The sequence below is a fragment of the Perognathus longimembris genome, chromosome 16, assembly GCF_023159225.1.
Source record: "Perognathus longimembris pacificus isolate PPM17 chromosome 16, ASM2315922v1, whole genome shotgun sequence".
Taxonomy (NCBI): Eukaryota; Metazoa; Chordata; class Mammalia; order Rodentia; family Heteromyidae; genus Perognathus; species Perognathus longimembris.
The window spans coordinates 36413422-36427554 of NC_063176.1; the positions used below are offsets into that span (position 1 = coordinate 36413422).

Genomic DNA, 14133 nt, shown 5'->3' on the forward strand with positions numbered 1-14133 from the left:
TGGGTCCGGATTTCTACAACTATAGAAGGATCACTATTCTCAAACTCTGACATACAACATTTTAGTACTACAAATGCTTATGGCTTCAGATCCTTGAGTAGTTATAATATTGCCAAATGTATATAAATAAGTCAAGGTGTATACTATTAATTTCAGTCACTTCTGCAGAATCTTTGTATGTGTGCTACTCTTGGGGCCTGAACTCAGGGGCTGGGTGCTGCCTCTGAACTTTTGTGTTCAAGGCTAGCACTTCTAGCTTTTTTGGGGGGTTGGGGGGAAGAGGGGTTTAATTGGAGATGAGTCTCATGGACTTTCCTGTCTTGAGCTGGCTCCAAATGGCAATCCTCAGATTTCAGCCACCTGAGTAGTTGGGTTAGAGGTGTGAGCCACCAGTGCCTGCTCACTTCTGCAGAAACTTTGAAATCTACCAAATCTTAATGACATTTGTTTTTGAATGTAAGTTACATCAAGATCAAGCCACAAAGCACACATTCCTGAGTATTCTCCATTGTGATGATACTGGTTTTCTTCAGAAATTTTCTGCATTCAGCTTAAAAGGTGCTTCTTCCCAAGAAACTGAAGTTTTCTGTCAAATGCACTTGATCGAATAGGAGAATTGGGTTCATAAAATGGATTCATTGCAAACTTTATGTATAAATCATAGACATCAGTAAAGAAGTTCTTTATTCCATCTTCTTGCTTTATATCATGAAGCATAATAAATCTCATATGCCCTGCAGTGACAAATGCCGACACAAACCACTCATTGAATTTGTCCACTGTTTTCAAATACATATTATTCGTAAGCCACATGTTTTCATCCACAAGGTCAAGAGCAGCGTGAGCTATGAACTGGTTCAGATGGCGATGATCATCTTTGGATTCTGCTTTCCCAGCTGGCAAAAATTCCATTTCAAAAACCGGATTATCATGATGGCCAACAATTACAAAGTAGAAGCTTCCAGACATTCTCTTCAATATATGGCTCCTGTGAAGAGGTTTCCGCAGTGACAATGGAGCTATTTGGTGGTTGATGAGAAGGGAGCCAGGACTCTCACCTGTGGTGATAATAGCAACTGTCTTTCGGTGTCGCTAGGATGACTGGGGCTTCTGTAGCAAGATGCCGACAGCAGAACCACCAAGTATGCGACAAAGACACTCACTCCGCAGTTCCAACCCTAGATGGCAGTATTTCTCTACAGAGGCAGCAAACAAATATAACAAATGAAGATATCTTTAAGTTCTCCTTTAGTGCAATTTCTATTCAAGACTCAGGACCAAAGTACATTATGATAAATTTAAAAGTATACATTCATCACAATAAAGAAAAAGGAAAAGGACTAGTAAAATATAAAGTATATTGAAAACGTGTAAATCCAATAAAATGAAAAGTGAAGTTGAGAAGCAAAAAGTGAGAGGGATAATGAGAAGAAAATGAGGTCAAAGCATACAATACATGAGAACTGTTTTCCATATCATGTTATTTATAACTAATCAATGTGTCTAGCTCTCACTGGCTTCCTTTCCCTGTCTTCTTCCACCATGGATTTGTCTTCACCCATACCTTACAGGGAAGATGCTGAGAACACATCAGGATTCACAGCAAAGGCAGACAAGGGTAAGGGGTAGGAGTCACCTTAGATATGCAAAATAAATTTTTTTTGCCAGTCCTGGAGCTTGAACTCAGGGCCAGGGGTCTGTCCCTGAGCCTCTCTGTGCTCAAGGCTAGCACTCTACCACTTGAGCCACAGCACCTCTTCTAGCTTTTTCTGTTTATGTAGTGCTGAGGAATTGAACTCAGGGCTTCATGCATGCTAGGCAAGCACTTGACCACTAAGCCACATTCTTAGCCCCTGCAAAACTTTTTGAATTAGAAGCAAAGTAGACAAATGTTCTACTTCTTAAATAATTGGGTCTCTGTCCTTTCTTGGATGAGACTTAGAAAAGGATTGAAAGAATTCTGAATAATGGTCTGGTCTATTTAGTTTAAGGCTTTAGGTACCACAAATTCATCCTTCCATTCCCTCCTTCCCCCCCTTCCCTCTTTCCTTTCCCTTCTATCCCTTGAACATTCCCTCCATCCTCCCTCCACCTCTCACTTCTCTTTCCTGAACCACTCTTTTTAAACCACTTTCTAGGTACTCTGAAGACTTTAATGAACAAAGCTCACAAATTCTACGCCCTCTTTAGTCTTACATCTTTTTTAGGGGTGGGGGAGGCTTGAATTCAGGCCTATGTGCTGCCCCTCAGCTTTTATGCTCAAGACTAGTACTCTAGCTACCACTTGAGCCACATTGCCACTTTTAGCTTTTTGGTGATTAACTGAAGAGAAAAAAAATCTCATGGACTTCTGCCTGGACTGGCTTCAAACTGAGATCCTCAAATCTCAGCCTCTTGAATAACTAGGATTATAGGTGTGGACCACTGGCATCCAGGTCAGTCTTAAATCTTAGTGGAGTGGAAATGGAAAGCATAATCAGTGATCTATATGGCATATTCTCAATGGATAAGTGATCCAGAAATATACATACAATCATCTATATTTGTGTACATTACATCAGGACAGTAGCTGAGAAAACTTCTTATGTGGAACGCTTTAGAGTTTGAGTCCTCAGGAGGTGATAGCCATGGAAAGTTGGTGATAGCTTCTCTGGCAAGGAAGTGTATTTAGGGATTCTCTCCAGTGTGGATCGGCTCATAAACCCACAGGCTGGTTTTGTGGTTGAAGGACTTTTCACACACTTTATGTAAAAGGCTTCTTTCATATTGCCTGATGTACTTTGTAAAGCTGATGCTGATAGAAGCCTTTGTGACAAACATATGACCTCGCTTCTGTCTTCGCTAATGAGCTAGTCAGTGAGACATACCTATAGATATTAGGACAGTCCTCACATTGGTTTGGTGGTTTTGTGTAATATTGGTGTCTTTCATATGAAGAATTTCCCTTATTGCTCTGGTAAATAGAAACAGGCTCAGAGGACTGATCTGGCCTGGAAAGAAACCTTGTAACCATGTTCTTTCAGTGACTTTCCAGGACCTGCCGGAATCCAGCCTTGCTCATCTGGTGGGGTGTGTGTTCTTACAGGAAATACTTTCCTCTTTGGGCCTACAACCATTCTCTTTCTGGATAATGAAGAGGGAAAAGCTATTTTCTTGACTAGCAGTACAGGCATATTACTTGAGATGATTTCCAGTATTTTTGTTAGTCATCATCCCTTTCTAAGAGTATGCTGGGAAGTCTTGAGTGTCCCTGTACTGTCTCCTATGGAGTTACTACAGACAACTGATTGTGCCTGACTGACCACTATGATAAGGGTTTGTTCTAAGAAAAGACATTCCTGTCTCTGAATGTTGACATGGTCTAAGAAAGCTGGCTTCATGCAAACACTGGTCAAGTCTTCCATTAATTTCTCCAGGTTTCTGCTACTTGACTCACATTTCTGTTTCAGAATGATTTGTCCTGGCAGACTCTGTTGATCAAGTGCTCCAGGACCAAATGCAAAAGAACTTCATTCTTGTGTTTTTCTGGCTGCAGCCATGAGTGAAGACTTTCAAGATTTTTCAGCTCCTGAACACCAGTTATTGCTGTGTTAAAATTAATTAAGCTGACTTTTTGAGAAACAAGAGATTGCCTACTCTTTGGGGATAGCATGCTTCTGCCTGGCTTAAATTCTACATGTGTGATTTAAGATCATTTGATGGGGGCCTGGGGATGTGGCCTAGTGGCAAGAGTGCTTGCCTTGTATACATGAGGCCCTGGGTTCGATTCCCCAGCACCACATATACAGAAAATGGCCAGAAGTGGCGCTGTGGCTCAAGTGGCAGAGTGCTAGCCTTGAGCAAAAAGAAGCCAGGGACAGTGTTCAGGCCCTGAGTCCAAGGTCCAGGACTGGCCAAAAAAAAAAAAAAAAAAAAAAAAAAGATCATTTGATGGTTGGGCATTGATGGCTTGTGCCTGTAATCCTAGCTACTCAGGAGGCTAACATCTGAGGATAGAGATTTGAAGCCATCCTGGGCAGGAAAGTCTGTGAGATTCTTACCATCAATTAACCACCAGAAAACCAGAAGTGGAGCTGTGACTCAAAGTGGTATAATGCCAGTCTTGAGCACAAAATCTCTGGGACAGTTCCCAAGCCCTGCCCCAAATCCTACCAAAAAGAAAAGAAAATTTGGGGATGGTTTACATTGAAAAGACCCTGAGCTTTAAAGTCATTCCTGGCAAGAGTTCTTAGGTAGATTTAAATTTAGATACTTTCTGCTGTCTTGCATGTCTGGGAATTTGTTTCATCAACTGGCGAATATTTGAAAGGCTGTAAGCTTTTTCCTTCTCACTTGAGCTTTAAACAGGGTAATTCTGTCCTGCACACTGAGATGGTATGCAGAGGTATATTGCTGCTCTGGGTTTTATTTTGGGGGGATGGCTTGAACTCAGGGCCTGGGCACTGTTGTCCCTGAGCTTTTTTTGCTCAAGGCTAGCAACTCAACCACTTGAGCAACAGCACCGATGCTGGCTTTTACTGTTTACATGGTACTAAGGAATCAACCCAGGGCTTCATGCATGCTAAGCAAGCACTCTACCACTAAGCCACATTCCCAGCCCTTAAATCTATTAACTATTGGAAATTAAACAAAGGGGAGCTAAAAGGCTGGTTATCTAGGATTTGTTAGAGGTTTTAAACAGTAATCCTATTCAAATTAGTTAAAACATTAGGAACACTATTTGGCTCACAATTGGAAATTCAGAGTTGAGTAGGCTTTATAGTGTCCTCAGTTCTATTTCCCACTAATTCTCTTCGCTCTGCTTTCTTCCAAATGTCAGTGTGTGTGTGTGTGTGTGTGTGTGTGTGTGTGTGTGTGTGTGTGTGTGTTGACTCTGGGACTTGAACTCAGGGCCTCATGCTATCTTGACTTAAAAAAAAAAAATTATTGGGCTGGGAATATGGCCTAGTGGCAAGAGTGCTTGCATCGTATACGTGAAGCCCTGGGTACAATTCTCCAACACCACATATATAGAAAACGTCCAGAAGTGGTGCTGTGGCTCAAGTGGCAGAGGGCTAGCCTTGAGCAAAAAGAAGCCAGGGACAGTGCTCATGCCCTCAGTTCAAGGCCCAGGACTGGCAAAAAATTTATAAAGGTGATGTATGGAGGGGTTCCAGTTACATAAGTCAGGTAAAGAGTACATTTCTTTTTGAACAATGTCAGCCTTTCTCTCGCTCTCTTCCATTCACTTGGCTGGTGTTCTACCATTGAGGCCATGCCTCCACTACTGACTTTTTGCTGGTTAATTTGAGAGAGGAGCCAGGTCCGGCTTAGAACCATGATCCTCAGATCTGAGCCTCCTGATTCTTTCTGATACGGTTTTTTCCTCCTCTAGTAATCTCATTCCTGTACATATCTCACTCTATATTGCTCCTCAATGCCTAGCTCATTTAGCTAAGCACTAACCCAATTTTTGAAAGAATGCTTTGTGCTCATTGAACAAGAATTAGCCAAGGGGGCTATCCAGGATCTATAGACAAACAGAAGCTTTCCCCATGGATAGGATATGGTATTGGATATAACAGATGTAGAGATGGTAACAACAAATCCAGTAGAGGGGCTGGGGATATGGCCTAGTGGCAAGAGAGCTTGCCTCATATACATGAGGCCCTGGGTTCGATTCCCCAGCACCACATATACAGAAAACGGCCAGAAGTGGCGCTGTGGCTCAAGTGGCAGAGTGCTAGCCTTGAGCAAAAAGAAGCCTGGGACAGTGCTCAGGCCCTGAGTCCAAGGACCAGGACTGGCCAAAACAAACAAACAAACAAACAAAAAAAACAACCAAATCCAGTAGAGCCAAGGGGGCAGGCAGAAATGTGATTTCAGAGCTAAAGAGATACAGATTTGACTGTTATTTGCATTGACATGAATTTGAAGAGTTGGGAGAATCTGAGATTATTTAGGGTGACAGTGTATTGTGAGAAGAACAAGAGATCACTGAGAAACAGTCACATTAAAGGATCACTGCGGTGCTGGGAATATAGCTTAGCAGTAGAGTGCTTGCCTTGCATGCATGGAGCCTTGGGCTCGATTCCTCAGCACAACATAAACAGAAAAAGCTGGAAGAGACCCTGTGGCTCAAGTGGTAGACTGTTAGCCTTGAGCAAAAAGAAGTCAGAGACAGTGGACAGTGCTCAGGCCTAAGTCCCAGCCCCAGGACTGGCCAAAAAAAGAAAAAAAGAAAAAAAAAAGGATCAATGCTGAGTCTTTCAGCCAGCAAAACAAAGTGATATGGGGCCAGAAACCCCTGTGGATGCAGGGTAGTAACAGTTACCTCTTATCTGTAAAGCCTTGGGACCAGGATTTTAAAAGTTTAACTTTCATTTGTTTTTCTTACCTCTCCAATTAGTGCACTACTTCATAGGCTCTGCTATTTACTTCCTTTTCTCTCTCACCAAGTCTACTTGTCTTGTATATGGCAAGTGAGGTGTGTGTATGTAGTTCTGGGGCTTGAACTCAGGACCTGGGCCCCTGTACCTGAGCTTCTTGGCTCCAAGGCTAGCACTCTACTACTTGAACCACAGCTCCCCTTCTGGCTTTTGGTGGTTTCTTGGATTTTTTTCCTACTTGGGCACCCTGAATAACTAGGATTACAGGCATGAGCCACTGGTACCTGGCTTAGTATCTTTTTTTTTTCTTATTATGGTGGGAAATGTGATCAAGAATGTTCAAAGTTGGGCATCCAGCTGGATATTTGTAATTTTAAAATCCATTAACATTCATGATAGCATTGGAATTCCTAGTTAGAATGACTAGGAAAACAAACACATTAGCAAACATATAAATTGGAAAAGTAGTTCTATAGTACCTTACATGTAAAAATCCTGAAGACACAGACAGACAGACACACACACACAAGAAAACCACAGAGAACCTCAAAACTGTCAGAATGATGAAACACAGCTTAGGTGCAGGTGGTTGATGCCATTAATCCTAGCTATTCAGGAGGCTGAGATCTGAGAATCTCAGTTCAAAGCTAGCTAAGAAAGTCCATGAGACTCTTACCTCCAATTAACTACCAAAAAACTGTGGTTCAAGTGGTAGAGTACCAGCCTTGAGTGTAAAAGCTAAGAAACAGACCCTAGGCACCGAGTTCAAGTTCTCAGGATGGACATAATAGAAAAATAAAATGTGTAGAAAGGTACAGGTTACAAAGTCAATAGTCAGGTGCAAAGGCATTGCCAGGAGGCCCAGCTACCTAACTTGGATGCTCAACTGGGAGATCCTTTGAGCTCAGACTAAGAAATTTGGCAAAACTTTTATCTCTAACAAATAGATAAATGAATGAACAAACAAAGATTTAAAAAGTCAGCTACAAAGCCAGGTGTGGTAATACATACCTTCAATTTCCAGCATTTGGGAGGCTGAAGCAGGATTGAGAGTTCAATGCCAACTTGGGCAATATAGTGAGACCCTGTTGCAAAGGGGAAAAAAAAAGATCAAAGTCTAGAGCTATAGTTTAAGAAACAGAATGCCTGCCTGTCTAGCAAGCATGAGGCCCTGAGTTCAAATCCTAGCAACTTTAAAAACAAAAAGTTGGGCTGGGAATATGGCTTAGTGGTAGATTGCTTGCCTAGCATGCATGAAGCCCTGGGTTTGAGTCCTCAGTACCACATAAACAGAAAACGCTGGAAGTGGCACTGTGGCTCAAGTGGTAGAGTGCAAGCCTTGAGCAAAAGAAGCTCAGTGACAGTGCCAAGACCCTGAGTTCAAACCCCAGGACTGGCAAAATAAATAAATAAATAAATAAAGAAAGAAAGCAATTATTTACACTAACAATAAACAATTTAGAAAGTAATTTTTTTTTTTTTTTGGCTAGTCCTGGGCCTTGGACTCAGGGCCTGAGCACTGTCCCTGGCTTCTTTTTTGCTCAAGGCTAGCATTCTTGCCACTTGAGCCACAGCGCCACTTCTGGCCGTTTTCTGTATTTGTGGTGCTGGGGAATCGAACCCAGGGCTTCATGTATACGAGGCAGGCACTCTTGCCACTAGGCCATATCCCCAGCCCCTAGAAAGTAAATTTTTTAAAATTGTATATATAATGGCACTTAAAATTCTTGGGGCTGGGGATATGGCCTAGTGGCAAGAGAGCTTGCCTCGTATACATGAGGCCCTGGGTTCGATTCCCCAGTACCACATATACAGAAAACGGCCAGAAGGGGCGCTGTGGCTCAAGTGGCAGAGTGCTAGCCTTGAGCAAAAGGAAGCCAGGGACAGTGCTCAGGCCCTGAGTCCAAGGCCCAGGACTGGCCAAAACAAACAAACAAACAAAAAAAAAATATATAAATTCTTGGGAATCCAGAAGTGGCGCTGTGGCTCAAGTGGCAGAGTGTTAATCTTGAGCAAAAAGAAGCCAGGGACAGTGCTCAGGCCCTTAGTTCAAGTCTCAGGACTGGCCATAAATAAGTAAATAAATAAATACTTGGGAATCAAGGAGATGAAAGATTTGTTCCTTCCTCAAAACTTTAAAACACTGTAAATACACATAAAATTACAGATTCAATGTCATCCCTACCAAAATCCCTATGACATTTTATGTAGAATTAAATTCAATAGTGTAGCACAGCACTGGTGGCTCACACCTGTGACCCTAGCTACTTAGGAGGCTGAGATCTGAAGATCAAAGTTCTAAGCCAGGGACTGGGAATATGGCCTAGTGGTAAAGTGCTCGCCTCATATACATGACACACACACACACACACACACACAGTTCTAAGCCAGCTTCAGCAGGAAAGTCTCTGAGACATTTTTTTTTGGGGGGGGGGGGGCCTGGGCATTGTACCTGAACTTCCTTTGCTCTAGGCTAGCACTCTACCACTTGAGCCACAGTGCCACTTCCAGCTTTTTCTGAGGTACTTCGGAATCTAACCCAGGGCTTCATGTATACTAGGCAAGCATTCTACCACTAAGCCACATTCCCAGTCCTATCATCTTTCGTGTAATTAGCTGTATAAAGCAAGTATTGGTGATTTTGCAACAACCAGTACAATTCAAGTTTTGCAATATACTATTCTCTAAAAAATGCAGTTATGTTCTTAAAGACATATATGAACATAGGTGCATCCATGCATTTTCTGCTTAAAGTTCCGCAATTAAAGTCTCTATGCTACTGATTTAGCACATCAACTTCATAAAATCACCATCTCAGACTCAAGAGTTTGAGTACAATTTAAGACTGCAGATAAGAGCCAAGAAACTTGATTTGTATCAATTTGTAATAATGGTTAATTAACTAGGAAAGACAGTTCTTACCAGAAATTGTTAATTTTCTAAGAACCATTTTCTGTGTTCAATATCCACTCTAATTAAAAGGGAAAAAAAGGCAAACCCAAACATCCTTGCAGATGATAATTCGCTAAAGGTGACTCAGCTCATAGAAGAATAATTAACCAAAGAGCTGAGGTAGAAATGAGGATAGGACAGGATCACCAAATGAAAGTAAGGAAGACAATTTACAACTAAGGTTCACAGCTCCTGCAGGATAGGCCAAGAGGCATCTATGTGAAAATTTTAGACTTATTGCTCAAGTATATATATTATATATATATAACTTATTTCACATTATGATGTGCAGGCTGACCTCAAACTCCTGTGTTTAGGGTTCCTCCCTCCACAGGCTCACAGGCAGCTAAGATTATGGCCCCTACCACCTTCTCAGGCAGTGGTGTCATTTTAAAATTTGTGACCTAAAGTAATTAGTCGTAAATTTTGTTCTTGGAAACCTCCTCCCTTTTTCTAGCAGGAGTCTAAATGGCTAGAATGTGAGAGAAGAAAGAACCACTTAAAGCTAAAAAGTGATTTTTCAGTTATTTTTGAGACAAGTTTTGTTATAGCCCAGACGAGCCTCAAATTCATTATCTTGAGCTCCTAATCCTAGCTTAGTCTCTTAAGAGCTGGAATTACAGGTATGCCTCACTTATATCCAACGAGCAGTGAAGTTATTAACACATAGACCTCATCCTCATTCCAAGCCCCTAAAAACTAAAAGGTTAAGCTAGCAGCCTACCAGTGGGAAGTTACCCACTCCCTTCCCCGCCAGCTCACCTTTGGCCACATATTTCAATTCGCTTACTGAGCCAATTGTACTCAGCTTCCTGGTACGCGAAGTTGTTAGGAAGGGTAAAAGTGGTCAAAACCTGCCACACTCGACATGCTACCTACAAATCCTCCCATCTCAATTTTCCCCCAGGCCTTAGTCATCAAGTTCACACGATTCCTACAGAGTACTGAGTCTCAGCAGACACCTGCGTGTGCCCACCTTTACCCAGGTAGAAGTCAAGATTGCAGTTGAGGAGATCCACGGGCTCAGCAGAGGGGATGACACGTGGGACGACACAGCCGACGAAAGACAATCACAAAAGGCCACGGTGGCTATCAGCCGAAGCGGAAGCCCAACTCGCTTCCTCCACGGTTCTAATTCCCACCCTCCCGGCCGGATCTACATCCTCCGCGCCGTGACGAACGTGGTGATGTCAGCGCGGACGCCGCTCGCGTTGGCCACGCCTCCTTCGGTGCCCCGGGCTGGCGCGAGGAGCGCGCATGCTCGGCAGGCGTGGCCGGCGGGGGTCTCGAGGCGCTGCCCATCTGTTGCGCCGACGCCGCCGGCCGGAGTCGGCAGATCCGGGTCTCGTGGCTAAGAGTGACGTGGTCAATCGAATCCAAACAGAGGGCGGGGCGGAGGCCGGCGGGCTGAAGCACCAGCGGCCGCCGCGTTGGGAGGCCGGAGCTGCCGCAGCGTTCCGGAAGCCTCAGGCGGTCTCGCCACCCCGACTGGGTTTCGGCTCCCATCCTCCCCGCCCCTTCGGTTGTTGTCTGGGCGGGTGAGTGTCTCCCCTCTCCCACCGCCGTGGTGACCCTCACCTCACCTGGGTCTTTCTCGGGGGCGGCGCGGCTGCTGCCCGGGCTCGACAGCCGGGTCCGGCCCGGAGAGCGGCGAGGCGGAGACTTGCGGGCCAGGGTCGGAAATGAACGGTAGCCCCGGGTGGTCTGGGGGGGGGAGGGGAGGCGGATAATACACACAGGTGGAGCCCGCGGAGGAATGTCGCAGCTGAAAAGGGGAAAGACCCGGAACCGCTCCGTGCGCGCTGTCCGCCTTCCTCAGTCCCTCCTGGGCATGGGGAAGTCACCGGCCGGCGTCCTTTGTTGTGTGGATGATGGAGGGTAGCTGTCATCCCGAAAGCCGGAGCTTTTGGCTTCTGTTGTGTTGGTGAATTTGAAAGGACAGCCCCCGCCCCCCGCTGTATTTTTTTTCCCGGTCGGTGGAACCGTGGCAGGCAAACGTAGTAGCACCCTTTATTGCCACGACTGCTGCGCGGTGGACCGGGGACGAGGCAGGCGCCGAGATCCTGGGTTTGCTGCTTAAAGCCAAACTTTTCCAAAGTGGTTGTGTTTTTTATATTATTATTATTCAGTGTTACTTTAGCCAAAATAATAGTTGTTAACAGAGACGGTAGGGTGTTTGCAGCTGCCCCAATGGGCAAAAACGAGGACGTGGTGGCGGCCTTAATAGTAGAAGGTCTTAGCTTTTGCATCAGACGAGTCACGAGCTGCACCGTCGTCGTGCCTACGTTTGTACAAGAGTCCGGACCCATTCGTTCAGTAACTTGTAAAGCATTAAGACCTGCCAAGTGTTTCAGGCTTGGGACCCACTCGGGAGGCGTTTCCTCTGCACCGTGCTGTGGGTGGTGGGGAAAGCTCCTGCGTCTTCCTACAGAATTTAGGTGACTGCTCTCGCAGATTCCTTTAATGGAGCTGCTGCCTGCCTGCTTTCCGCTGAGCTGAGACCAGAGCACCAAACCCCTGCACCTTAAATGTGGCTCTCTCTCGCGCGCTCTCTCCCCCTCCCCCTCCCCCTCCCCCTCCCCCTCCCTCTCCTTCTCTCTCCCTCTCTCTCTCTCTCCCTCCCTCCCCGAGTCCTTGGGCCTGAACCTGTCCCTGGCTTCATTTTGCTCAAGACTAGCAGTCTACCACTTGAGCCACAGCGCCACTTCTGGCTTTTTCTTTACATGTGGTCCTGAGGAATCGAACCCAGGGCTTCATTTATAGGAGGCAAGCATCCTACTATTAGGCCATATTCCCAGCCCTTAAATGTGGCTTTAAGGAGGATCACTTCCCCCCAGTCATTATTTGACATATTCCTATGGCAAACATTAAGGAAGAGCAATTAAAGCATATGCTGATTGATCGTCTCCACTGTCAAATCTAGGAAGAGTTCTTAGGGATTTAGATAACTTCCTTAATTAAGAGGGTGATTATTCTTGTGGCAGAATATGGACCTCTTAGAAAATCTTTTTTTCTCCTAGGTATGCCAGAGATTAAAATAAATTTCATCTATAGCTGAGATCCTTCTTATGAAAGGAATTAATTTTCTCTTTTGCAGTTTCTACCTTTTGTACAAACTAGAACTGAATAACTTGTTTCCACCTAGTGTTTTGTGATGATTGTGGAAAATATGGATATAAGATAAGCAGAAAGGAATAGTAACCCTACCACTCACAAGTCACCAAAATATTAGTAATTTGTATTGGTCCAAACTTTTCTGCATATATGTATTTAATTTTAAAATATGATAAACTCCATATGCATATGCTTTTCTGCAATCTGCTTGCTTCATGTGCTAGCACTTATTTGAGTAATAAAATCTTGCAGATAAGACTTTGAACCTTAACTTTTAGGGGAAAATTTACTGTTGGAAAAGCAAAATATATCAAAACCATGACTTTAAGTTTTCTTCTCAACAAATAAATTGGCATAATATAACAAAGTAGGTCTTAGCTTGTAAACTCTTGGGAGAGCAGAGCCTAAATTGACAGTATCAAAGTCTAGAAAGTATTTGCTTACTAAAGATTTCATTTAGACTAAGTTTAGATTTATCCCATAGTTAGCCTGTGTGCATGCTCTAAATGCAAAGCATCTGTTCAAGCCCACAGCAATAAAGTTCTGGAAGATTTAATGTAAAGAGTTTTTTTTTTTAAATCATGTCCTTAAAAATTTTGTAAAGATGATGATGATTATTATTATTATTATTTTTTGCCAGTCCTGGGGCTTGAACTCACTGTCCCTGGCTTCTTTTTGCTCAAGGCTAGCACTCTACCACTTGAGCCTCAGCACCACTTCTGGCTTTTTCTGTATATGTGGTGCTGAGGAATCAAACCCAGGGCTTCATGTATTAAGGCAAGTACTCCACCACTAGGCCATATTCCTAGATTCTTTTTTTTAAGCAGTGCTAGAGATTCCACCCCAAGTCTGTCACATGCTACCATTGTCACATGGAACCATTGTGTCACTGAGCTATACCACCCTAAAACCACAAAGCCATGCTGTAACTGGCTATCTTATCTGTTACACCACCCGAAACCACAAAGCCACCCTTTAACAAGATGTCTTAACTTATCTACTTGAAGTTTTCAGTTAATATTGGGCATGAATGTAGTTTCTAGTTTTTCATTGTTATAATACTATGATGAGCTTAAGATAACCCAAGTTCTAAAAAGTGAACATTATCAAGCAGTCCTACTGTGAAATACATTGTACTAAATGTTAGGATATGGAGGAGAATGGAAAAGGAATTGGCTGGACTGGATCCTCAAGCGATGGGGACTGTTTATTGAGGAACAGCAAGGGGCACAGACCTTCTTGCAGGATTGGATGTTGTGCCTAGGACTAGATTTTGGGGTAGGCTTATATAGGGCTTAACAAGGAAGTAGAAAACAAAATGGGTTATAGTCTCCCAGGGTGATGTTCTTGGCCAAACCCACAGTGTGAGGGGCTATTGTTCCTTGGGGACCAAGGGTGGTGTCCTTGGCCCAGCCCAGATTGCAATAACCTGTGTAGTCATACCTGTTGTCTTGCTTGGCCTTAGAAATAAGGCAGGAATCCTTATTCCATCTTTAGATAGGCGAAATGAAACGGGCCAAGAGGGGAGAGGCAATTTCCAAGTCCTTCACTAAAGCCATTTTAGTGATTTTAAATGGATGGTTTTCCACATAGGTTAACAAGTATATGTTGCATGTGTGTATTTGGGCATGCCTAGAAAACTTAGATGAAAGTTTTTTATAGAATTTGCCACTGAGGAGAGAACCTTTCACTTTGACAT

General features: G+C 43.7%; 2 protein-coding genes across 4 annotated transcripts in view; one reads left to right on the forward strand and one right to left on the reverse strand.

Moving 5' to 3' along the window:
* Nucleotides 1-279: 279 nt before the first annotated feature.
* Nucleotides 280-10478, reverse strand: LOC125364676 (trafficking protein particle complex subunit 2-like). Of its 2 annotated transcripts, none has more exons than XM_048364307.1 (3): nucleotides 10303-10478; nucleotides 7380-7453; nucleotides 280-1196 (listed from the first exon to the last, which is right to left on the reverse strand). In XM_048364307.1, exon 3 carries the CDS (start codon nucleotides 967-969, stop codon nucleotides 547-549), a length of 423 nt encoding a protein of 140 aa, XP_048220264.1. In that variant the 5' UTR covers nucleotides 970-1196; nucleotides 7380-7453; nucleotides 10303-10478; the 3' UTR covers nucleotides 280-546. The 2 variants fall into 2 exon arrangements, with proteins under 2 accessions (XP_048220264.1, XP_048220263.1); XM_048364306.1 differs by having other exon boundaries at nucleotides 10297-10478.
* A 122-nt stretch (nucleotides 10479-10600) lies between these two features.
* Nucleotides 10601-14133, forward strand: part of Smim14 (small integral membrane protein 14) — a 40950-nt gene continuing 37417 nt past the window's right edge. The window contains exon 1 of one of the 2 annotated variants that reach the window (XM_048364308.1): nucleotides 10601-10858. The gene's annotated coding sequence lies outside the window, so the exon portion shown is untranslated. Of the gene's footprint in view, nucleotides 10859-10993; nucleotides 11010-14133 lie in introns of those variants that run through there. The other variant, XM_048364309.1, reaches the window with a different exon arrangement.